The sequence below is a fragment of the Haemaphysalis longicornis genome, unplaced genomic scaffold, assembly GCF_048455015.1.
Source record: "Haemaphysalis longicornis isolate Haplotype H1 unplaced genomic scaffold, Haemaphysalis longicornis Haplotype H1 scaffold_2, whole genome shotgun sequence".
Classification (NCBI taxonomy): Eukaryota; Metazoa; Arthropoda; class Arachnida; order Ixodida; family Ixodidae; genus Haemaphysalis; species Haemaphysalis longicornis.
In genome coordinates, this window is record NW_027526295.1 from 6,668,715 (window position 1) to 6,693,461 (window position 24,747).

General features: G+C 50.4%; 1 protein-coding gene across 2 annotated transcripts in view; it reads right to left on the reverse strand.

Moving 5' to 3' along the window:
- The window catches only part of LOC144168715 (activating molecule in BECN1-regulated autophagy protein 1A-like), a 101,187-nt gene that overhangs the window by 69,573 nt on the left and 6,867 nt on the right, over window positions 1-24,747 (reverse strand). For both annotated transcript variants that reach the window (XM_077697661.1, XM_077697660.1), the window contains exons 4-5: window positions 8,679-9,030; window positions 3,792-4,019 (exon numbers count right to left, since the gene is read on the reverse strand). In XM_077697661.1, coding sequence (XP_077553787.1) covers window positions 3,792-4,019; window positions 8,679-9,030 — 580 coding nt within the window. The remainder of the gene's footprint in view (window positions 1-3,791; window positions 4,020-8,678; window positions 9,031-24,747) is intronic.

Consider the following 24,747-nt stretch of genomic DNA (forward strand, 5'->3'; position numbering starts at 1 on the left):
AATCACTAGAACAAGAGACGTAGGTGGCAAAAAAAACTATTTTGAGAAAACGAATTCCGAAGTTGAAAAATAGATTTCGTTCATCAAAATTCGCTACGGTAGCTTTTTTAACACGGCGCTTCTGGAATGCCTTGCCTTGAAATTGGAGTGCCTTTTGTAGCCTTTTTCTTCCCACAAAACATCAATTTCAGCTTCTCTGTGAAGAGTACACAGCCCAGTTTGCAGACAAGGAGGGGAGATGGCTTTCAATGCAAAGTAGGTTAGCTGGGTGCCTGCATTGCACTGCAAAACATCCCTGTGCAGTGACCATGGCAACAAATTAAGCAGTCTTTGTTTACTTAAATGTGAAAATTGAGTTTTAACTTCTTTTATGCTTTATATCCTTGCCTGGAGCACAAGCTTACGTGAAGGCGTTCATTGCCAAAAGTTTACATACCAAAAGGGTAAAAATGAGCTACTATGAAGCTTGGTATAATATTCTGCATAACTCCAACTTCAACTTCAATACACGGGCATTTTTTGGTACTCTTAAAATTCAGGGCATCCAATATGCACTAAACTTTAGATGTATGCATTGGTCCCCGCCTCTAGGGGCCAGGGCCAGCTCTTGCAAAGTGAATGGTGCCTCAGCTCCCTGTTCACTGGCTGGTTTCCTTAGTTAGGTGCGTGGGTCTGCCGGGATGGTCAGTTGTGAAAAGGATGCCTTAGCAGCGGCCTCCTTGGATGCCTCTGGAACGAGGTCTTCGGTCATTTGCATGTTGAGTGCTGAGTTTTGTGTCTTGCGCTTGCCAGACATGACTTGGTGGATTTGCCATAACTTCCGAGCGCTGTGTGCTTGCCAGAGGTTTCGCAGTATTTCAACCACCTCGAGCGGGTGAGCTGCTTGGCGAATTGGCAGGCCTGAGCGGTTTTGCTGCGCCCTCGGAGGAGATCCCTGTATTGCCGGCCATGGGCCAGGTAGGCCTTGTGAAGGCTCTCCCGTGTGGTCCACACGTTCGGCAAGTGCTTAACCGTGGTAGGAGCTGATTTGTCTACCATCAGATGTCGAGTAGCCTCCTGTGCTGATCTAAGGAGCTGTCGGGTTACCGGGACCCTCTTGTCGTTCTGCTTTCCGGAAGACATCCCAGTTTATCGCTTTGGACTGGCGAGGGTGTGATAATCAGCAGTTACGTAACCTAGATGGTGCCAGGCATGCGCCTTAAGCTGACACCAACATTTGCATATGCTCATCACAAACTAAAAAAACTCCCACCTCCCCTCGCAGGAACCCCTGTGTAGATGCGACGCATAGGGGGTTCACGTTGCAGCGTTGGACAGCGGAGGAGAAACACCGCTGGAACGATGGAGCGGAGCGGCGCAGGCACCACGTATTACAGCGCGCATAACGGTGAGGGGACGCGCCGGCGCCAGTGCATCTGCCGCGGCTATGACGCAACACAATCCAACACAATCCACTTTAATCCAATCTAAGCCAATCCAATGCCCCTCGCGAGAGAGTGTTTGCTATCGGAGAGGAGAAGGGGTGAGCGGTGGAGAGCGCAGCTCACGCGGCGAGGAGAATGGGGGAGGGGTGGACGCCGACAACGCCGGATGGATGCAGGGACGAGGCGAGTGAATGAGATGCGTTCGCATCTAATAAACGGGCTGCTGCGATCACTCCCCAGTTGTCCCGGCTTCTGAACCAATGAGCCTGGCCCGAGTTGCCGCCGACGCCAGGGAAGCCAGCCATACCTTGGGCCTCTTCAAGAATTATCTCCTGGCATCAGGGAGCCACACCCACCCACCTGCGAGCCGTAAAGCTTTAATGCAGCGCTGTTTGGGCAAGGAAGGCCTGTACTACTTATTGCCGGCGAAGAAACCGTCGACGCCACCTTTTAGGTTTTCATCACCTCCACCCCTCAATGGCCGGCGGTCCCCTTTTCCCCTTTTGCCACCGCCAATTTCTCCCCCCCCCCCCCCCCCCCCCCGCCACACTGTGGCGAGTCTTTGTTGCATTGAAGTTTTCCTATTTAGCTCCACAGGTGGAGAACGACCGAGCCGGCCAATTATGCTCCTCCTCTTGAGTGTCGGGGAGAATAATAAACAAGAAGACAGCGCGCTTCCTGTCACAGCTGAAGCCGTCCACATTTGCACATGAGCAAGTGCAGCAGCAATCCCACTGGGGGGGGGGGGGGGCCTCGCTGTGCCCACCCTTCCTTGCACTTCAGAACTCTCCCATCGTGGCTTCTTTGCACTAATCGGGACTTCCAAAGTCGTCACTGGCATGCAGAAGCAGTATCAAGTGGCTCTCTTCGTAAGCAGCTGCCCAGGAGCTCATTCTTCTAGATTGCGCCGAGGGTGCTCAGTCAAAGCCACAAGGACAAATACCAGTTGAGTCTAAAACTCTTCTCGCCTTGCGTTTACCTCCCGTAGGCCTTCCTGATCTTGAGAGGCTTTTGCGGGAAGCCGTGGACACCCCGAAATTTCGGCACAGGAGGACACGAGGCAAAGCCCACTGCAGGCAACTGATGAAGCCCCCGTCCAAATGCTTAGCTTCCTGAACAGCAAATTTACTCGGAGTAGCACTGCACGAGGCCGATGTTAGTGGAACGCTGTCCTACGTCATGGAAGATCACGCGGACGACAAGGAGCCTCGACGACAGAGATGATGCTGCACCTGCTTCGCAACAAGGCAGGATGTAGCGGTGGTGATCAACACTTGAGGCGATGCACTGATCAGCTTGAGAACGCTTTTCTGGGACCAGGTGCGAACGCAAAACAGGTGAATATCACGCAGTTATTCCCTCCGAAATGCAAACTTTTTTGCCTTTATCACAAAAGTTCCCCTGTGCCATGGAGCTTGTTGCCAGCACTAGCCCTAATTTCTGTGACCTGGCCACAAATTTTCAGCATTTCACTTTACTCGAAACTCGGCCTATCTCACAATTTTCCCCGGATTGTACGACTCGAGTTGATTGAGTGATTGTAGGGTTTAACGCGCCGACGCAATGCAGGCGATGAGGCGCACCGTAGTGGAGAGCTCCGGATTAATTTTTACCACTTGGGGATCTTTAACGTGCGCCAAAATCTCGCACTTCAAGTTAACGAGGGATTACTGCATATTGCATTATCCTGTGTATTGAATTATTTCTGAACATGGAATGCACACAGTGACCCTATATAGCAAAAACTGTGCTTACATGAAACAGGAATAGCAGCGAATCATGATATATCTAAAGTCAGCTGCCGCAGGAGCTCCACTTCAAGCTGGTCTTTCCCCACTGTGGAAAAGGTAAAAGTGGTCTCGCCCAGCTTCTTCTCGTGGGTGGCCGCCTTTTCCCCCTCTTCTCCATGCCCCGAAAAAGAATGATTTTGGCCCACTCTGCGCTTTCTCAGACAGACAAGCTGTCTGCGAGTTGTCCCCATGCTTTTCTTATTCCCTGCCGTTTTGCATCCTGTGCGCACTTCTGCAGTGTTGCTCCAATTGATAGCACAGAGCGGCAAAATTCGCCTTTCAGAGTGCAGTGGAAATGGAGTTGATCGCGGCGACAATTCAGGCGCCTGTAGTTGGGTCTGACTGTATTCCCATCCTACTGTCGACCACACTACACGTCCTCATTTTGTGTTAACCCCATCTTACTAATTCGTGTTGCCAGTATTATGACTTATGCAGCCCTCCTTACTAAACACCAATCCCCACCCAATGGGGTCGCTCAAGGTGCACTTGCCCGTCTGGCTACAGGTGTGGCTCCATTCTGCACAGCCCCCGCCAGCATTCACTCGGCGGGCCTTTCCCAAATTGCAGCACCCACCTCCTCGAGCCCCTCCAGGTGCTGGTACATGGCCATGAGGCGGGTGAGGATGCTGCGCCGCTGGCTCGAGCCGCCCACGTCCGCAGCGGGCACCCGCAGGGCCCCCACCTGGGGCCCCAGCAGGGGGTCCAGCACCCGCGGGGAGGCAGAGGGGCCCCCCTCCACGTTGGTGATTCCCGTCACCAGCGAGTCCCCCCGCGGGCCGCTGCAGAACTGCACAAAGCGCACCTGCACAGGGGGCGCCACACACACCATCAGACACAGGTTGCCACCCCGCCGCCAATCCGCACCGAGTTGGCCCCACTGCGTCCCTGCCAGCATCGTGGGACAAAGCAGCCTGGCAGGCTAAGCCCCACCACTACACTTGGCACTCTCCGTTCAAAAACGTGCACCGAAGCCTGGCATAATCCTGCAGTGTTGTGGGCTGGCACCAGGTGCCGCCCTTCAGGTACAGTCGAACCCCGCAATAACGAAACCGCCGGGGGAAGCCAGAATATTCGCTTTTGCGGGAATTTCATTGCCGCGAGAATGAAACAAACTCCCGGAAAATTGGCCACAAACCAAAAATTTATTTCCTAGAGTAGGTTATATTACTTCGTGAGGCTTACCTTGCAGCCAACGTCCAAGTTCAGCTCTCACTGTACAAGTGGTTCATTGCTAGTTGCCGTGCGCGCCTATGAACAACGAGATTGTGTCAAATGCATCCAAAACATTCCGTGAGTTTACCTTCTATGCACGTTTTTCGCCCTGGCCCTCGGCACCGAGTATGTCCGATCATGCAAGCGAAGCCCAGCTTCTTCTGTTTACGAACTTTGCCAGACACAGTGGCACCTCGCTGCACCAATACTGTTTAGAAAACTAAGTGGGCACCGCTTTGTTGACGTCCAGAAAGGCCACAGCCGTCACTGTTTTGTTTTGCGCACATGCGCCATTGAGAACTGGTGGGATCCCCTCTTTTCAAAACGGTTGAGCGAGCTGCAGGCGTTTCCAAACTCGTCGGTGCCATCCTCCCTTTATACTCCCTTCCTCCACTTGGGCCACTGACTTGCGCAATGATGGCTGCCTGATCTCGTAGCGATTAAAACCTCCACTTTTGGGCTGGCGAAGGAATCTTACTGAGAGCAAACATGCCGATCGCCGCACACAAGCAACAATTGCTCGCGCGCTGTTTAACTGTAGTGGGCTAGCGTAGCCCAAGCCAAAGCCGCGACTTGAGTCACCATGTGTCGCCCCCTGGTGGTGCCACTGCGAGGCTGCCTCCACGGCCGCCGGCTACGCGGTCTTTTGTAAACAAATATGGCGGCGGCCATTCAGGCGTGCTGTGGCAGAAGTTTACGCACTTTGAGTCCAAAAAAATGCATTTGTGCACTTTCTGGACACAGTTAACCTCCAGTGGGTAGGTAAAATGCCGATCAAAGTTGCACCGAATTTCGTTAACGCGGGATCAGTTTCCAAAAACGTTTCGTTGCCGCGAGATATAAAATACATGGGCGTCTATGGGCGTTCGCCGGGGATGCGAAAATATTTCGTTGCTGCGGAAATTTCGTACCAGCGGGATTTCGTTATCGTGTGGTTCGACTGTATTCTAGGTAGAGGTGGCGCTACACTTGTGACGTGTGTGTCCTTGAATAAATAACACAGCCACACAGTCGTGACTATGCCATAGAGGACAGGCATCCTTGAACAAAGAGTTCCGTTTTCGTCTGGGCTACAATGAGTGGTGTGGCGCGTCCGTTTGGCCGCACCGTCCGGCCAACATAACGAATCCCACCGCCTGTAGTCTCTTCCCAGGAGTGTGCTCTATTCATCTGACAAAGTTTCCTAATGAAAATACATAGTACAGCAAGCAGTTCCAGCCCGATATCTCCTTCCTCCTTTAAGGGATCCACGGTTGCCCTATCGTCAGCTGCAACTTTTCCTCTTTTCCTGCCTTTGCGAGTGCCTTTTCTACTTCCTCTCTAGCTGCTAGTGGGAACTCACAAGCTAGACTTGTAGGCCCTCCATTATGGTTGTGATGAATGGCCACGCGAACGGTTGACCGCGCAATCGAACCAGCAGGAACTGCAGCAATGACGACAAGGAAGAGGAGCCGCGTGGTGTCGTGATCGCGAGGGCTCAAACGACGACGGCTGTAAGGCAAGCGGCGGCGGACCAGGGCACGGTTGCATGGGGAACGACCCCGGGGTACGCCTGGTCCACCAGTTGCTGACGCTCCGTTCCTGCTGTTGAGCCGTGAGAAACGCATCACGACGGAATGTGAGCGCAATCGCTCCCGGGCATTGCCCTCGGACCTTCCGAACTGCCAGAGTATATTGTGTAGAGTAGACTGTGTTGCGCTTTTCCCCATCGTGTCTTATGCTCCTGTCGTGTGCTTGTCCTGCATCTTCAACGTGTTAAACAGCGTTCGTCTCCGCCTGCGTGCTCCTCGGCCCATTGCTAACAAAAGTGGCGAGCCTGCCAGGATCACACCCTTGACATCTGCAGGAAGAAGTTGAGTGCTGTGAAAACACGTGATTGAAGATTCCATCATGGATGTGGAAAAGCTCGTGGTGATCGGGACGCAGCTGGGTCTCTCAGGACTGGAACTTCGCCAGTGGATCGACACCCAGCGGGCAGCTGAAAGAGAGGCACTCCGTGAAGCTGCAGAACAGGAAAAAGAGGGACGGCGAGAAGCTGCCGAGGTAGCCAAGGAAGTTGCCAAGAGGGAAATGCCAATCCTGGAGCTGAAGATTCGTCTTCAAGCACCACCGCCGTTACTGCCGGAAACGAAATCAACCCAAATGTGCCCGTCGTGAATCCGCAGAAGCTCCTGCCCCTGTTTGATGAAAGACACGACGACCTACACGCGTACTTGCAGCGCTTCGAGCACGTGGCGATTGGACAGGGGTGGCCGCAGGAAAAATGGACCAAGGACCACGCAGGGGGAGACGAACGCTGCTTAACACGTTGAAGATGCATTTAACAAGATGCAGGACAAGCACACGACGGGAGCATAAGATACGATGGGAAAAAGCACGACACAGTCTACTCTACACAATATACTCTGGCAGTTCGGAAGATCCGAGGGCAATGCCCGGGAGCGATTACGCTCACATTCCATCATGATGCGTTTCTCGCGGCTCAACAGCAGGAACGGAGCGTCAGCAACTGGTGGACCAGGCATCCCCCGGGGTCGTCCCCCACGTAACCGCGCCCTGTTCCGCCGCTTGCCTTACAGCCATCGTCGTTCAAGCCCTCGCGATCACAACACCGCGCGGCTCCTCTTGTCGTCATTGCTGCAGTTCCTGCTGGTTCGATTGTGCGGTCAACCGCTCGCGTGGCCATTCATCACAAGTATGTTGCTAGCGCATAGCCTGGTATAAAATAACCCTGCTACTAGTATTACCTTACCCATGCTGTGAATAATGTTACCTTGTTCATCTATCAGTGCGTACATTACACCTTTGCTTCCTCTTCTCTTCCTCAATCCTTGCCAAGTTGTAGGCACAAATGCCTCTGTTACTCAACAGCTCCACCAACTGAATTGTGCCCAGTGCCCTCGACAACTTCCCCCTCCTACGTTTTGCAGTGGCCCACCTTGTCAGTTACCTGCCCCTTGCCCAGTTCATCTCTCTCCTTCCTACGTTCAGCTTCTTCAACAACTGACAACCCCGCACAGATTACCGCGTGGGGTTGTCATTTAGTGTGCACATGTCTCCAGTTAAAAGCCCAAGTTCGTTCTGCACTCGTGCACTCTGGCCGACTCAACGCCGGACTACTCTCCCTCTGAACGTCCGGCCTTCTGCGATCCCCACTGCCCACTGTCCTGTACAGGACCCAAGTCGTCGTCGGTACACTGCCAGCACCCATGCCCCTTGTTTGCAGAAGCAGCACCTTTCACGGTATTCGCTGCCGATTCCAACACCTTGTGGGAATTCCGTGCAACCTCATCGCCCCACCTCTAACGTAACACTGCAGAGTTCCTCCGCGCTCCCTCTTGAGTCCATTCCAGTGGCGGCCAGTTCAGACACAGCTGGGGACCGAGCTCTGCGTGTCCATGGAGGCTGGTCAATCAAAGACTGCAAAGGTGCCCCCAGCCTGATGCTCGTTCCCAACAGGGGAGATGTGGGAGAACTACAGACCCTCAGGGGTGAGCAAGCAAGGCCTTCATTTCCCACAACTGAGCGAAACGGCTGGGTTTAGAAAAAGATCACGGCATGTCCGCAATCGAGCAGTCTACAGGGTTTACACGGAAGTAAGAAAAGAAATAAACGAAAATTATTTTTTAATGCTCAATTTTTTGGTCTGCATTCGTTCATACGAATTTTGGGTGATACGAATATTCTTCGCAGTCCCGCAAGATTCGTATCATCGAGATTCTACTGTATATGAACTTGGGAAACCAAACTGATGCAATATTCATAGACTTTTTGCAAGCTTTTCATACAGTGTCTCATGGAAAACTTATCTGCAAATTAAAAGCCATTTTCAATAACAGCAAATTGTCACTGGATTTCACATTTTTTTAGCAACCGCTTGCAGTATGTAGACTTTAACGGGGCCAAATTATCAGTTTCAAGTGTACCTTCCGGTGTTTTCTAGGGTTCTGGGCTTGGCCCTTTATTATTCATACTATACATAAATGATCTGCCTTGTAACATCAACTCAAAGACTCATCACCATAAAAACGCGTGATTGCATCTCGTACGAAACCATCACAACGAAGCAAGGGTGTCTTAACACATCATTTTCTGCATTCTGCGCATGGTGCGAGTCATGGCAGATGACTACTGATTTTAGCAAAACTGTCGTTTACCCACACGCATCCGACTTGGCAGGGCCAGTCATTTGTCATCTCCCCTGAGGCGCACAGAAAACGTGGCTGCCCGAAAGGCACATCGACCCCACCTTCTCACGCTGCGAGGCCGTCTTGCAGGTGGCCAGGGCGGCCCCCCGGCGCCAGTGCCAGAGCACCACCCGGTTGGCGGTGGCGATGGCCAGCAGGGGCTCGAGCGGGTGGAAGGCGAGTGAGGAGATGACGGTGCCCTCGCGCGAGCGCCACACCTCGCTGCCGCCGCGCAGGTCCCACACGCGCACCTGGCCCGCCAGGCAGCCAGAGGCCAGGATGTGGTTGCAGGTCGGGTGGAAGGCCAGGCACCACGGGGTGCGCGGGTGGCCCTCCAGGGTGTGCGCCAGCCGCCCCGAGGACACCTCGCACACGTGGATCCGATGGTCCCCGTGCGTCGAGGCCACCCGGGTGCTGCACAAGTGCACGAATGACCCTGTCACCACACCTCACTGCCAGCGACAGACTAACGGCCCCTTAGCCAACTCCAGAAGGCAATGCTATGTTCGAGTTGAACATCGGACTGTAACAGCCTGAATGCTGAACCCCCAAAAGGCGGGCCAAGAGCAGCGAGGACCACACCGAGAGAAAAAAACAGCACCGACGCCAGATTGGAGAAAGCACTTGTCACGCGAGACTCAACGTCCGACAGCTTTCGAAGAGGCCCCCTGAAGGCCAGCCAGTGTGCGGCCAAAGCACCACATGTGGAGTGAAAGCCTCTCGCTCAGCGAGCGCCAAGGCTCAAGGGAAGACAAGTCGCACGAGCGTAGTGCTCCTGAAACAAGAACGAAAACGTCACAGCAGGTGTTGCCGCCCCTGGCTATGTCTAACACTGGACGTGGTTAAAATTGCTCGACAAACATCTTCACAATACGGTTTCACAAGTTCATAAAAACTTAACTTACAAGATTTTGTGGTGTGATGTTTGAAAATCAAGGAAAAAAAAACAAAGTACAGCCAATAGATCCCGCAATGACCCCAAACGCCAACAAGTTCATTCCGATTTCAGTGCAATATCCGGCCAGACAATTGTGCCACTCTTGTACAGTGCTGTGGGCATAGCCACATTTACCCGGCTGTTGCACATCACGTGGATTTCCGAACTTGTAGCTGGAAGTCTTCTATGACTGGCAGGCCTGGATCGTTTTTTCTGCAGGCGTTCGCATCTCTCCCAAAGTGTTAGCACGCGCTAGAACTTGCAGCAGCCGGCTTCGCGAACTCGGGGGGGGGGGGGGTCTGTGCTCCCCACTTCAGGAGCGGATGCACGTGAAGTGGCGAGGAGAACAGCACACGCCACGAACGCCGAGAGTTCTCGAAGGTCGGAGGTCGCGCACTCCTCACGGGGCGCACGCTCGTGTGTGCTCAGTATTTTTTCTCGGTATTTTTTCGCTGGTAACGCTAGATGGTGCAAGCAAAAGCTTAAACAGCTCTGACGTTTCAAAACCCAGTCCTTTCAGGTGTACGCACACCCAACGTCTTCCCTAGCTGCTGCTCGAAGGCGCCACTTCCCCATGCGAAGAGGCACGCCTGTGGGGGCAAGCTATGCATGGGTGCTTGGTTCACGATACCATTTTGCCGAGTGGTCCGTGGCACAAAGGAACAGCTAGCTGGGGATGTGTGGTATTCGGTTGCTTCTAAACCACTCCACAGTGCCTCGCTCGATAGCAGTTCATCACGACGCTGTTTGCGTCGCGCAATTGCTGCAAGGTAAACGAGCGAGAGTTGTTGGAGTGGCCGTTTCTCAGCAATCGAGGCATCTTTCCACACCACACATGGCTGTGAGAAGGCCAGACTGGCTTGGAAGCAACTTGGTGGTTGCCCTTAGTGCCCCTTCAACCTATGGCCCGTATTCAATGGTGTGGAATGCATGCAGGCAACCACGCAAGGGCGCCCCCATATCTGTGGCCAAGCGTCTGTTGCTAGGCGACGTTGTGCACACAACCCCCAGGTCAGGCACCCCTCTTCTCCTCCATGGAACCCTGTGAGTGCGCCGTCACTAGTTACGTCTGGCTCCGCGGGATGGCGGTACTTGTCCATGTCTGTGGTGCATCGGCCATGTCTGTGGCCGTTTCCAGTGTTGCCAAGAGAAGAAATTGACCGCTAAACTTTTCAACGAATACCATCTACAGGAGGGGAGATCAGGAAGAGGAAGACAAGGGACGAAAAATGTTGCTCGGCTGCCTCGCAAAACGCAGTCTAGAGTGCCCTCTGACGGCGCTGCAGACACGGCATGTGAACTTAAACAGTGGAGCTGTTGTAGCTGGCCGTAACGTGCGCTGCACAACGCGTTAAAAATACCAAGAAAATGCGGAGCGCATGCCTGGCGCAACTGCCAAGAGTCCCCAGCTTGCGCAGCGGCTTTAGCAAAAAAAAAAACAAAAAAAAAAAAAAACGGCGAAAACTCTGAAGAGCAAGAAAATGTCGAGCACTCATGGGCACGTGCCTCATGGCGACCGCCCAATGTACCCAGGCTTTCAGCAAGCAACGCCTTATCGAGACAACTTGCAAGTCCTCCAAAGAACTTGTTGCTGGACGAGTTGGTGCATTTTGGGGAATGCCGAGTCCATCGTTTCTCTTTCTTTTTTGTGACCCCGGCTGCACCGGTCGATCAGCAGACCCGCCAAAAACAGCACTATAAATGGTATTATGCTTTGGGCAACCGCATTATAAGTGCTTCATTTATGCATTGAGCATTATGCATGGGAGGCCTATTGGTGGCCAGTAGGACCCGCATTATATCCAGTCCCACACTATAAGGCTTACATTAAAAATGGTCTTCACTGTAGCTCGAACCCTCAAGTTTGTTTGCTACAGGCGTACCGACTCACCTACTGCCCTTGGTTCGAAATTTTTGCATCTGCTCCAACACAGCTCGTTGAACAAAAATTCGGCTAATTACTACGCGTAAGCGCCAAACATGAAACGAGCATTGTCCCACGCTTGATAAAAATACTCTTTCGAGAACAATGTTTTTAGTGAGTTTTTTTCCACGAGTCATACGCGACTGGAATGCACTGCACCTTACCGTGTTGGCACGGCCGACAGTTATACCTTGAACGAGTGAGTCTGAGTTAAAATTTGTGCAGCCATGATTTCTTCAAGGGAAGTTGCACTGGGTATGCTGACAAGGACGGACACAGAAAAAACCCACACTTTCATGAGCAGACAGTGCACTGACAAGTGATTCATTCTAAACAAGTTGAAAACATGCATGAATCAGGAGAGAGGGGGAGGGTAAAGACAGCGGGCGTCAAAGTCAATCCCGGGTCACCGTAGTGGAAGGGGTGCTCACACACTATCCCTCATGCCCTAATTTTGTGGCAAATGCTTCATATATCTTGCGGGACATTTTATCTTTCGCGGAGATCAAGATGGCGGTTTTTTCGAATGCACCTGCAGCTCGCACAATTTGTGACAGCATGCGGAAGACACCAAATCACTTAGCTCGGAATGAGCACAGTCGTAAGCGGTGCGACAGCACCAGCAAGCTTTTCTTGAGGCTAAGACCTCGAAATTGCCAGCAATCACGCACAGACAGTTCAAATGCAAACTGAACACCCCAATGGGCAGCTTTGAACATTTCCCCGATACCTCCACAATGTTATCACTGGATGATAGGTGCACTAAAACATCATCAACATACCGAAAGCATGAGGACATTTGGAATGCCTTCGGAGATTCCTGTTGCAAGGTAGAAATCACTGAGCAATTGGCACAGCACCTTTTTGCGAGAGAACAGGCCCTTGGTGGAAAACGTATGAGGAATCGAGATACAGCTTGAGGAGACGAGAACTTCGTGCAGAGAACTACTTCATTTCGCAATCGCACATTCCCACAAGCATCAATACTTTGCTCAACTGCTACTATGACACTGTCTTGGGGAACACCGCAAAACCGGTCTTGCACATCAACTGAGAACCAGGGCTGTCTCTTGGCTAGTCCACAAATCCCCCAAAGCTTCTTATCAAGAAGGGGTCGTCTCTTCAACTGTCTCTGAAGAAGGTGGCAACAGCCTTTTGTCTTCTACGATCGTCCTGAACAGTTTGCCCTCGTCTTCAGCAGCGTGAAGAAGGCTGGACACTAACCTGCGGGCTGATCTTGATCGCTTCAGCCAGGTGATCTACGACGATGATTTAAATTTAATGACGCCCGGCGGACAAAGGCAAAGAGCGCCATGACAATGGTGAATGAGCTGAGAAAGGGTTGTTAAAGAGGCACTAGTTTGAAAGTTTCCCAACAGTCATGCACAAAACGACACAAACACAACCTGGAGGCAGGAGGCTGGGTCAGCCTCCCAGTTGTCCCATGAGGAACATCTGTGAGCCTTGCCTGCAACGGCAGTGTAAACGGCTCAGCTACAGCACACAGGCGTGGGCTCGGCACCCATCAGGATGCTGCCCCTGCATTGAACCGAACCCCACGGAAGCACGGGGCTCTCAGCCAAAAGGGCAAGATTTAATGCCCTTCGGCTGTTGCCCACACAGTTCCATTCCCAATGATGCCCTCATGTTTCCACGCTGGTGAAGAAACAACAGATATCAGCCAGCAAAATCCTTCTCAACCTGCGCGGCTAAACTGATTTGCGTCGATGGGAACAGCAGTGAACCAAATCAGCAAAATTTAGTTTGCAGTGGTTCCGTCAGCGCTGCATGATGCGCGGATGCACTGTTTTTGCACCGGAAGAGCCAAAAAAAAATAATAAAGACAAGAATGAAAGGGACAAGCTAGTGCGTAAAAGATTGCGAGCTATTCGACTCTGTGAAGGTGGATGACCAGCGAAGCACCCGACACACATAACGGTCGCAAATTGTGTGTCGCAGAATAAACGTAAGAGGCCTAAGCAACGACTCTAGCCTTAAAAATCTGACCTGGCTGGCACAGACGGGGTGGGAGCCGCCGGGGCTTCCTCCATGCCCTCCTTGGGCACGGGGAGGGGGAATGGAGGACGTAGTCGTCACCGCAACCGCTGGCGACTCAAACAGCGGCGTAGTGGCGGGTTAGGCTGTCGGAGACAACCCAGCAGGGGGTGGGACCAGGTCAGACTTGCTGAACTGGGTCCCCGGGGAAACCAGACCTGCACCCAGCTCTGGTGAGATGAGTTGGCGGCCTCCCCAGGGGAAAGAGCCGAACCCCTTTCGCTCCTCTGGAAAGGTGACCTTAACATCGATGATCTGCTTCTACTGTTTCAGCTTCTCGCATGTCCGAGAGTAGGTCGCGTGGGGTGAGGGTTTGCAGGTGAGGGTTTTCAGATGGGTGGTCGTGCTGAGCCCACTTTGCACAGTTAAGTCAACCACGGCAGGAGCCAGTACCATGCTGAAACCTCTGGCATTTAAAACAGCACCCCGGGTTGGGGATGCATGACCGAACTGAACACTGAATGAATCCTGCGTTGATGAATTGGGGGAGTGTTGACCGGTCAAAGGCTAAGATCAGGTGTTTGGTAGGGATTTCTTTGTCTTCTCTACGTATGGTTATGCACCTCACTGCTGTTACACCCCGACTTCGCAGGCCCTCGAGCAGATCGGTTTCGATCATGAGGTCAGGATCTGAGATCACGCCCTGTGAGCAGTTAAAGGGGTACTGACACAAAATTTTGAAGGCGAGATAACTTCAGAGATAGATTGTTGGAACACACATACATCATCTGCAAAATATCAGCGGCGAATACAGCCTAGAACGTATTTAAAATCAATTTTAAAGTGTGCGAAATGCAACCGAGCAGCCAGCAGAGGACCTCGCACAATCGACATCCCCTGGATATTTTGTAAATAACCAACCAAACACGTCACGAGTTTGTGTTTGCCGCTTCCGCACTGCCGGTGTTTTTCACCGACTTGCCGCTCCAATCAGAGGGCGGAGCTGCTCTCGAGAACGAACGACCCGATCGTTGGCGGTGGAGGCGCTATGATTTTGTCGGCTCATCGGGCGGCTGGCTGCTACCAAAGTTCTACAGCGATTCCAGGCACTCTATTTTTATTACTTTTTATTTACATTGGACGCGAAAACGCGCCGGAGACACAAAAAGCCCACTGAGCGGGCCGCACGGTTGCTGTGCAGGCGGCGGCCATAGCCGCGAAGTGGCGCAGGTAGCTCGAGTGATTGCTTGTTACCGCTGCATGAAATTGAACCCAAGTCCCAACAGTGCAGATTATATGAGAAAGGAGTTAATGATGCAATGGCGGGTTGCATTAGAAATTGTCATCTGCACTGCTTACGAGAGCGGCAATTGAATATTCGCCGCAGTGCTAAGCCGAACACATCTGTAGGCGGACCTGTAGGCAGACCGGCCGGCTGCTCCCAGCGCGCGTCTTGCCACCCACTGTCTGGCACGCGTCGTTCTCTAGCCGCGGCAGCATTTGCACTCGCAGCACCTGCGTCACGTCCACAGTCGGTTTTTAATTAAGCGGCTCACGAGAGCAGTACGTGGGGGCATTAGCAGAACCTGCCGGCGACACGGATTCGACAGTGCTACGGCAGCTCTGCTCTGTGATATCCCTCGACGGTCACGTGGTCAGCTTTGATCACACAAAATCCATCGTTTCGCGGCACCCGCAGAAACCGAAATTGCGACTGGCCGCATTGAAAATGCCTCTAATTAAACAACCGTCGCACGCTGAAGCAAACGAGGTTTCTACAGGTGATAAGTAGGTCACTAGCTACTTATCGCAAAAAAAAAAAAAAGATGCAAAATTTTTGTGTCAGTGACCCTTAAGGCTTCTTCGGTGGGGCGTGACCCCAATGTCAAGATCTAAGATGCGTGCCTGGCTCAGGAGGTTTGTTGCCTGCTGCTGGGCATTGACTTCTACCAGCAGTTCTCCAGTTTCCTTGCTTTGTAGGACTCTCCGATTATTCCTTCTACCAACTTAGTGATCAACCACATGGACAGTGAGGCAACAAGCTTTTCTTTTTCAACAGATTCAATGATCAGGAAGCTGGCTTTGGGAAAGGAACGGTTGATAGGGACGGAAAACAAACTTGGGTGCAGCCCCTTTTTGGGGGGGTGTAGAAAATACCATATGCTATAGTATAAAGCAGGGTTCGGGGATACTTTCTCAGCTCGGTTTAACCTGACGCTGAAAGAGGTCCCCGAGCTCCCCCCCTGAGCCCGAACGCCAGAGCTTGACCCCCACTCCCCCATGGTTGGCTCCAGCTCATGTTTGGGGTCTGCAATGTCGCCGACACAGTCACCATGAATACTCGAGGTGTCCCACGTGGGGAAAGTGTTTGTACACTGCGTGGAACTGGACGCACGTGGAAAGCTAGTGCAAGTGTAGTGATAGTACCTGGTCTTCAAGTGTTGCGTTAACCAGGGACATGCTATGTGTCTGGCGTGAATGTGTCAGTTCTGAACCTACTGACGTCAGAAGAGTACTCCAACTCGGCCATTTTGCTTCACGAGGTGCTCAGGGGCACCCCAGGCTTGGCCTGGCGCCTGCCTTAAAGGAGCCATGAAGAGAAAATACAACTTCGTTTAATTTGAAAGAACTAGGATTCAGTATCTCACTCAGCTACATTACAGCCACAAAAAATGTTTTTTAACGAAAGAAAAGCAAGAAGTATTTAAAAACTTTCAAATTTTGCGCCACAGTGACGTGTTATGAGCAAGAATGACGTCATACGGGCCAACAATAAAACATAATTTTCAGTGCGTTAACTGCACGATAGCATCCAAGTGATGCGGCCAAATGGAACTAGAGGCCCCATTACAGACGTCCAGTCATGTGTCGTCACGGCAGGTCAGTTAGGCGGCCGCCAATCGCACAAACAAGGTTCCATGACGTCATAGAAAAGTTGCGGAAAATTGGCTAGGGGGTCGCGACTGCTTCACACGTTTTCTTTAATATCTCCGTTATTTGTTCGAAGATTGCGATGATATTGGTATCATTGTTATCGGGACTAAGCAGTCTTTCTAATAAACCCAACTTGTATTTTGTCTTCATAGCTCCTTTAAGTCTCGTCCCATCACAGTGGGGCTGCGTAGAGCGCCAGAGGCCTGCGGAATGAGCGTTTGGGGGGCGCATAGGTGTGTTATGGATGTGTAGTGAAGTTTGGATGCTTCTGTGAATGTTCACACTAGCGTCTTCGAATATCTTCTGGGAAGGCAACTTTACCCTCTAATAAAGCCATTACCATAAGGGCTTGTGCCCACTCCACTGATGGAAAGAGTACTGCAGAGCTGTGTCAAAGTGCGAGTGAGTATTGTGTCCTATACTCTGGCATGCAGGCTGTTCCTTGCTAAAAAGGCATGCTTTTGATGGCATCAAAAACCTACAGAAAAGGCGATCTCTGGCACCTGTGCTGGAAGAGCTCCCTAGAGAATTATGTGCTCTGATTTACGTGGAAAACTGGGCATGTCGGCACAAGGATCGGAGAAAGAAACAGTGCAAAAGAGAGAGAAAAGGTCTGCGCTGCACTTCCAACTGGCCTCATATGGATAACCGTCCTACCGGGGGCTCATCTCTGCACATGCGTACAAGTTTTAGCTCTTTTCCAGAAGGCGTGATTGGTGGCGAGATGTTTGAGTGGCGCCCCCTGGCTCTGACATCGGCTTAGGGACTCTCGCCGCTGTCGTCTGCTACACTCCGCTAGTGAGGGGCAGCAGTGTCTGTGCTAGAAATCGCCCGCTTTATTGCTTTAGTACATTAAAATCACAGTTCTAGTAACTCAGTTATTTTTGCCAGCTTCTGGCACATCTAAATAATTTCAAGCTGTATCTCCCACAAGTTTGCAACACACGAGGAGATAGAGAACTTTCTTCAGAGCATCGGTCAGAAGATCGTGTGTAGCTCGTCCTTTCTAGCTTACTCGCGAGGTTCAGTCCTCATACCTACTCGAGGATTATTCAAAATGCGGAGGCTTCCCTGAAGTACTTTTGAGATGCTCTTATGAAGACTCAACAGTATAATGCTACGTACCAAGCACACACACGCATCCACAGCAGGAAACAAAACGGCCGTCTTCTATTTCTTTTGTTGTTGTTGACTTGTATCAGATGAGTGTTTTTTTTTTTTCTGTGCCCAATTTATCTGCACCGCCACAAACGTCCTATTAGGAGGTTTGGGGATGTTTGGGAGGCTCACAAAGATCATGTGGATATTTTCTTCAGGCTGTATGGCATACATTCCCTTCCTCACAAATTGGCTTTCGTTACGGCTGTGTGCGAGAAGGTGCATAGCCGAAGCCTGCGTTGTTTATTCCCATGCAAATACCATGGGAACGTTTGTGGAACGCCACCACGATCGCGCCCCAGACGTCGTCCAGAGTACTCAAAGGCGGCTTTTGTATCTTTGTATCTAAACTATTGTTATCATAATGATCTGACTCTCAACATGATTACATGATTAATGATAACATGATTACATGATCACAATGATAACATGATTACGGTGTTGAAGGCATGATATACTCGCTAACTAGTGAAATAAATGGTATACATGCACATATTACAACAATCGAAACTGATGAATATTTCCAAGCAGCTCTTTATTTGTATCCAACCCTTCGAGGCGCAAAGAACAACTCCTATTATACTCAGGATGACGTTCTATGAAGTGAACAAAATTACTCTTACTCTCTTGTCCTGGACTGAGAACCCGGCCCACTAACCAGCTCGATTTCATTGTTAAATATAAAGTTTTCTCCTCCTCCTACTCCTCCTCTTGAGCGCAGTTTTCCTATAATGCATATCCGAATATTGGGAAGATATAGTTGTGGAAAATGTACCGGAACATCCCTCCAGGTCTGAAAAAACATATCGTCTCTTTATCTTTACCTTAGACGTGACCCGTTTTGCTCAATTAATCGGCATACTGGTTAGAAGCCTGGTGTAAAAAACACACAGTGGGTTATTTGGAACTCAGCATAGTTTGAGCAGCCCGTAGGGCATGTCAGCACACTGTCATGCCATAAAAACGTGCGTTCGGCAAGGTTGCAAAAACCGTTTTACCTTACCGGGAGTCGTAATGCCTTCTGTCAAAGTAGACAGTATTTTCTATTTTCGCTGTTGTTGCTTAAAGCAGCTGGCTATTCCCTTTGTTCAATAATACAGAAGCTCCGAATCTTCGCGATCCGCACAGGAACGGCTTCGCAAGGAATGGGGCGACACCGGCAATGTTTCCTCCGTAGCAGTATCGCTCACATCTTCAGCTAGTGTACGTGATTTTAAGCTTATTATTGTGATAAAAAGTTACCCACACACGGATTCTGGTGCGGACAAGCATCAGACGTTGACTGAGCGCAAAGAAACCGCAGGGAGAGCGAGCCTGAGTGAAGCGGACGACAAATGCGAGAATCCGTAAGCAGGCGTCACGGAAGCGTGCCTCGCAGCACCGCCCGTGTTCGCGCTTACCGCCAATAGAGGCCATGCTGACACACGCCTCACCAAGTGTAAAAATTCGCTCCGATTTAACGATTGCACGCAACAGCAGCCGTGTCTTGCCTTTCTAATGAATCAAGTATTTTCCAAGTCTGAAGAACAGTCATTACAAGACAAGCAGTGGCCTGCCAAGAAGCCTCCTGCATCTTTCCCCTCCTGCACATTTTCTTTACATGCTCCCTCAACCTGCCATTGGGACCCAAATGCAGAAAAGTGTCTTATTCTTAGCCCTTTCTGCCTGTCCACAGGGCAGCATTCAAAGAGATACCGGAACGCAACACAGGCTGATGTAACACGGGCTATGTCATCTTTTGGTAAGCTTAGAGCAAATTTGCAACCAGTCTATGCTGCACAAGTTTTTGAGGTGTGCAATATGTTATGCCACACCATCAAGCGAAAATTTCAGATTAGATTAAATACTGGCTTACTCTACACATGATAGTGCTTGATAAGGACCGGGGAGAGTAATTATAACACTACTGCAATTTGAGTTTGCTCTTTGCAAAAATCACGACAGTATAAAATTTCCCGTTCGAAGTGCCAACATTTCCTAGGGAATATTTTTTACCTGCGCTGACAAAAAAAGAGAGTTTTTTTTCTAGTTTTATTACCCTGACCAATCAATGGGCAACTCCCAGGTGCAACAACATAAAAAGTCAGTCTTGGGAAAACGAGGCAAGAGGAGCTCAGGAATTGCGGTCTGGAACATCTTGCCAGTGCTTTCCTCAGATCTCGCAGGTTCTAAGTAAATGCCAAACATAAAATCAATTCTCTTCTGGCGACTTTTTTTGACCCCACAAGACGTGCGGCTCACAAAATGCTTCCTTTGAGAGGGCCGTGTGGGCGTGCGTACGCACTCATAGCCCTTGGCAAAAATCTTGGCAGCAGCAGCACCAGATGGCCAAGTGTCCTGCCACCAGCACAGCTCGCTGCATGGAGGGTTTTTGCACACCGTGAAGTGGTGCAGGGAGCTCCAGTGACCGCTCGCTGAAATGCCACAGAAGTGGCTCATGCGGGAAAGGAGCCGGTACTGTCGGCGATAATGGCCCTGAAGACGTCCCCTGCTCCGCTTGGCGAAGCACCCGACAAATGTACGCCGCAGCGGCAAGCCTAAACTTTTCTTCCGTGGACCGGCCGGCTCCCTCGAGCACTCTCACCGAGTAGACGACTCGGGCGGGCGTGAAACGTATGCACAAATCACATGCAAAAACACAGGCGGTTCACGCTGCTCCCTTCGATTAGCCAGCAGAACACTGAACTCACACAGAACGAAGCAAGTGGTGTGGTTTTGGCCACTGTGAAACTTCCCCTTTCGTCTTTCGACTTGTGTGGAGGCGACAAAACAATGCACACGCAGCTCCTACCTTCCACCCTTCCTGTCAGCGCTGGCACCGTGTCCAAGTTAGGCAAACACCCCAACTGTCTCCCCTGAATGTGCATTCCCATGTGGCATAGAGTTCAGCTGGATTCGTGGTGAATACAGGCGGGCTCATTTGAAGAGCTGCCATAGACCTTCTTTGCCTGCTACAGGGCCATCACCGCTTTGACGGCTGCTGCACCCACCAATATGGCATGGGAAAGGGTGGCAATGAAGGAGGCCAACGAGGCTTGCCCAACTTGTTCTTCTTTGGTGGGGTTTTTTGGCGCAAGGGCATCTAAGGCCAAGAGCGCCATTGCTACAATGAGGTAAAAATGTGCTAATGAAATGAGTGCAAATAGTGCATAAAATTACTTCGGTGTAAAGGGCCGGATCCAAAAGATGAGTGAGGAGTGTGATGAGGCATGGAATGAGCTAACGGTGTATAGGGCCATGGTAAATAGAACCCTACGGATGAACAAGGTAATGAGGTGGACGAGAATGCTACTTTCTAAAACAAACCTGCTTTAAAAAACCGATATCATCAAGGTATTCTAAAACTCTGCTGAACTCGAAAACAGGACAGTCTGATAAAAACATTGCAATGTGCCGTGGCATATTCTTACGGTACATTTCCGGGAAATAGCGTCTCCTTTCTGGTTCCATGGCCGAGCACTCAACCAAAACATGGAGGACTGAAAGACCCTCGCCACATCTGGCACAGTTTGGCGGCTGGCATGGAGGAAAGAATACTCAGGAGAGGCCCCTAGCACCCCAATGCATTGCAAAAAGTGTGGAGGAAGTCACGTGATTTTTCTTGAGCCCATGGACAATGTTGCTTACTTGTTTACAACTGCGGCGGCCAAATTTGGGCTAATAGAACAGACAGATTTTTAAGGCGCTTGGTATGTGGCTGCTTCGCTACGCTTGCAAACCAGCGCAGTCACTACGACAAACGTTTTTAGATTAGGCCAGTTTGAAAACTTTGCATTCGGAGGCGTCTGCATTCGCCATCCCGCGAGTCTGTTGCTATGACGACGACGAACGCTACTTTGCCAGGCTTAAGAGCTGAAAAATCGTCCTTCTATCTCAAAAACGAAGGCCGTTTTTCGATTGAAACTTTGGGTGAGGGTTAGAATGGGCAAATTGAAGGCGAAATCAACAGCTTAGAACATGACATCGCACTGAGGAATTAGCGACGAAGCTGTTTTCGCTTCGAAGCGGGAGGGCAGGGCGACGCCATGTTAGTCAAATCAAACCGGAGACAGCAAAGGATGATGGGATAGAGTGCTGGGCTCCGTGGGCTCAAGTCATGGCGGGACTCGGCTTCACAAATGTGACGTCAGGGCCTCTCCTAACCTTTTCTTTCCTCCATGGCGGCTGGTCACCAGTCAGGAGGTAGGAATGCGTGCCATGTGTGTGTCCTATTCGTAGTCTGCATCGCCAGACCTCAAAGGCCCTGTTTTTTTCCCTGGCAGCTGATCGGCCAATTATAGGTTGTACCAAGTGAAGCTTGTTGTTTACTTCTCCGTCCCATTCTTTCTGCCAGAGCTGAAGGAGTACGTGTTTTACTGCTGGTTTCATATCCAGGTAAGGTACTTGCGTGATGTCAATACTGGTTCTTTCAGCTGCTCTGGCAGCAGCCTGGTCGGCTTCCTCGTTGCCAGCTATGCCACAATGGCCAGGAACCCAGCACACTATAATTTCTAAATTTAGCTGGTGTGCTTTGTACAGAGCTTTAAGAAGGGCAGTAAATGTGGGATTCTTGGTGCCCTTTCCTGTGGACAGGGCCGTGACAACGCTGAGTGAGTCTGTGAAGATAACAGACTTTTGTGTTTTGCTTGTAATAATGTGGTCCACAGCCAGATATACTCCGTGTGCTTCTGCTGTAAATATGGTTGTGTTTTTATGCATTGTTTTTGCTATTGAAAGATGCTGTCCAACAACTGCACAGGCCACAGCCGATTTGGTTTTCGATGCATCAGTGAAAAACTGAGCAGCCTTGTACTTGTCTTGGAGGTATGCGAAGTGCTGTTTGACTTCCAATAGTGAGCCTTTCCTGTCTACTTGTCTAAATGAGGTGTCGCATGATAAGGTGCTTGTATCCCAGGGTGCCACGCATTCATCTGGGGTCATTTTGAGAGTGTCATCAAACGAGATCGATAATTTTGTAGAGACGGAATTGATCAGCAGTGGAAACGGTTGAGCTAAGGAAGGTCGATTTGAAAAGAGCAGCATTCTTGAGTTATCTCTAATCAGGGAGTCACACGGGTGCTCGGGCTGTGACGTAACCTTCAGGGCATAAATAATACCAATAAAAGTTCGCTGGTACTCCAGAGACCAACAGCCTGATTCAGCATAGAGGCTCAGTACTGGACTAGTGCGGAAGGCCCCTGTGGCCAACCTGATGCCTAGATTGTGGATAGGATCAAGCATTTTCAGTGCAGTGCTAGAGGCTGACCCATAAACTACACATCCATAATCTAGGCGGGACAAAACAAGACTTTTGTACAGGTGTAGTAGACACTTCTTGTCAGTGCCCCATTTCATGTGTGCTAGTATCTTAAGCACATTCATTGCCTTCAAACACTTCAGTTTCAGATGCTTCAGGTGGGGGGTGAACGAGAGTCTCGAGTCGAAAATCAATCCGAGAAACTTATGTTCTGTTTTAACAGGAAGCGGCTGTCCATTTAAGTAGATTTCTGGTGCAGGGGCAATGCCCCTTTTTTTCGAGAACAGTACACAGGCACTTTTTGAGGGGTTAAATTTGAAGCCATTCTCATCTGCCCATTTGGACAGCTTATTCAGTGACAGCTGAATTTGGCGTTCACAAAAGGAGAGATTGCAGGACTTGAAGCCGATCTGCACATCGTCAACATACACTGAGTAAAACATGGTTGGCGGAAGTACAGTGCGTAGGGAATTCATTTTTACAATGAAAAGTGTGCAGCTCAGCACACCTCCCTGTGGCACCCCTGTCTCTTGTGTGAATGGTTTAGACAGAGTACTGCCGATCCTTACACGAAATGTCCTATCAGAGAGGTAGCTTTCAATTGTTTTTAGCATATTTCCTTGTATCCCAAGGGCACAAAGATCTCTCAATATACCAAACCGCCAAGTAGTATCATAGGCCTTTTCAAGGTCAAAGAATACAGACAGAAAGTACTGTTTATGCGCGAACGCATATCTTATTTGGGACTCCAAGCGCACGAGTTGGTCAAGCGTGGATTTTTGTTCTCGAAAGCCACACTGGAATGGATCCAGGAGCCTGTTTGCTTCTAGAAAATGCATTAATCTTCGGTTGATCATTTTTTCAAATACTTTGCACAAACAGCTAGTCAGAGCTATAGGTCTGTAGCTAGATGCAACTGCTGGGTCCTGCCCTTCCTTCAATACTGGAACAACAATGGCCTCTTTCAGCCTTGGAGGGATATATCCATTGTTCCAGATCCTATTAAAAAGTGATAGTAATGCAAGTTGAGTTTCTGGGTGCAAGTTCTTGATCATTTCATAGTGGATATTGTCAGGTCCAGGTGCTGCTTTACCAAGTGTGTTTAGGCAAGCTTCAAACTCAGCAATAGAAAACTCAGCATTATATGCCTCACTTGGAGGTGATTTACGATGAAGTTGCAGTTTTTCTTCCCTACGTTTCAATTTAAGAAACTTGGCTGAGTAGTGCGCTGCACTTGAAACCGACTCAAAGTATGCTCCCAGTGCATCCGCCTGATCTTCCAGAGTGCCACCAGCGTTATCAACTAGAGGGCGGGGGCAAGTCTGCTGCCCTTGCAACTTGCGTATCCTATTCCATACTTTATTTTGGTCGGTGTAAGAGTTAATGCCCTCTATGTATTTCTCCCAACTCTCACTTTTCGCTATACGTCTCACTCTTCTCGATTGGGATTTGATGCGTTTGAAGTTTATGTAGTTTTCAGTCGTGGGAGAGTTACGGAAGAGGCGCCATGCTGCATTTTGTTTTTTCCTAGCACTTTGGCAGTCCTCATTCCACCAAGGAATCGGCTTTCTTTTTGGGTTACCAGAACTTTGTGGGATGCATTCACTAGCAGCTTCAATTATGTGCTTTTCGATAAAAGAAAGTGCGCTGTCGATGTCCAGTGAATCTAGATAGTCACGTGGAAGACAGGTGAGCTGTCGAAACGTTTTCCAGTCAGCAGACCCCATCCTCCATCGTGGTACACTGTTCTGCCCATGTGTCGACACTACCTTCTCTTTCAGCACGATTGGAAAGTGGTCGCTTCCATAAGGGTCATCCAGGACGTGCCAGTCCAGTAGTGGGAAGAGAGTAGCAGTGCAGAGAGCTAAGTCAACTGATGAGGATGTTTTGTGCGTGGGACTAAGTATGTGGGCTTCTTTTTGTTCAGTATGCAAGCTCCAGTGGAGA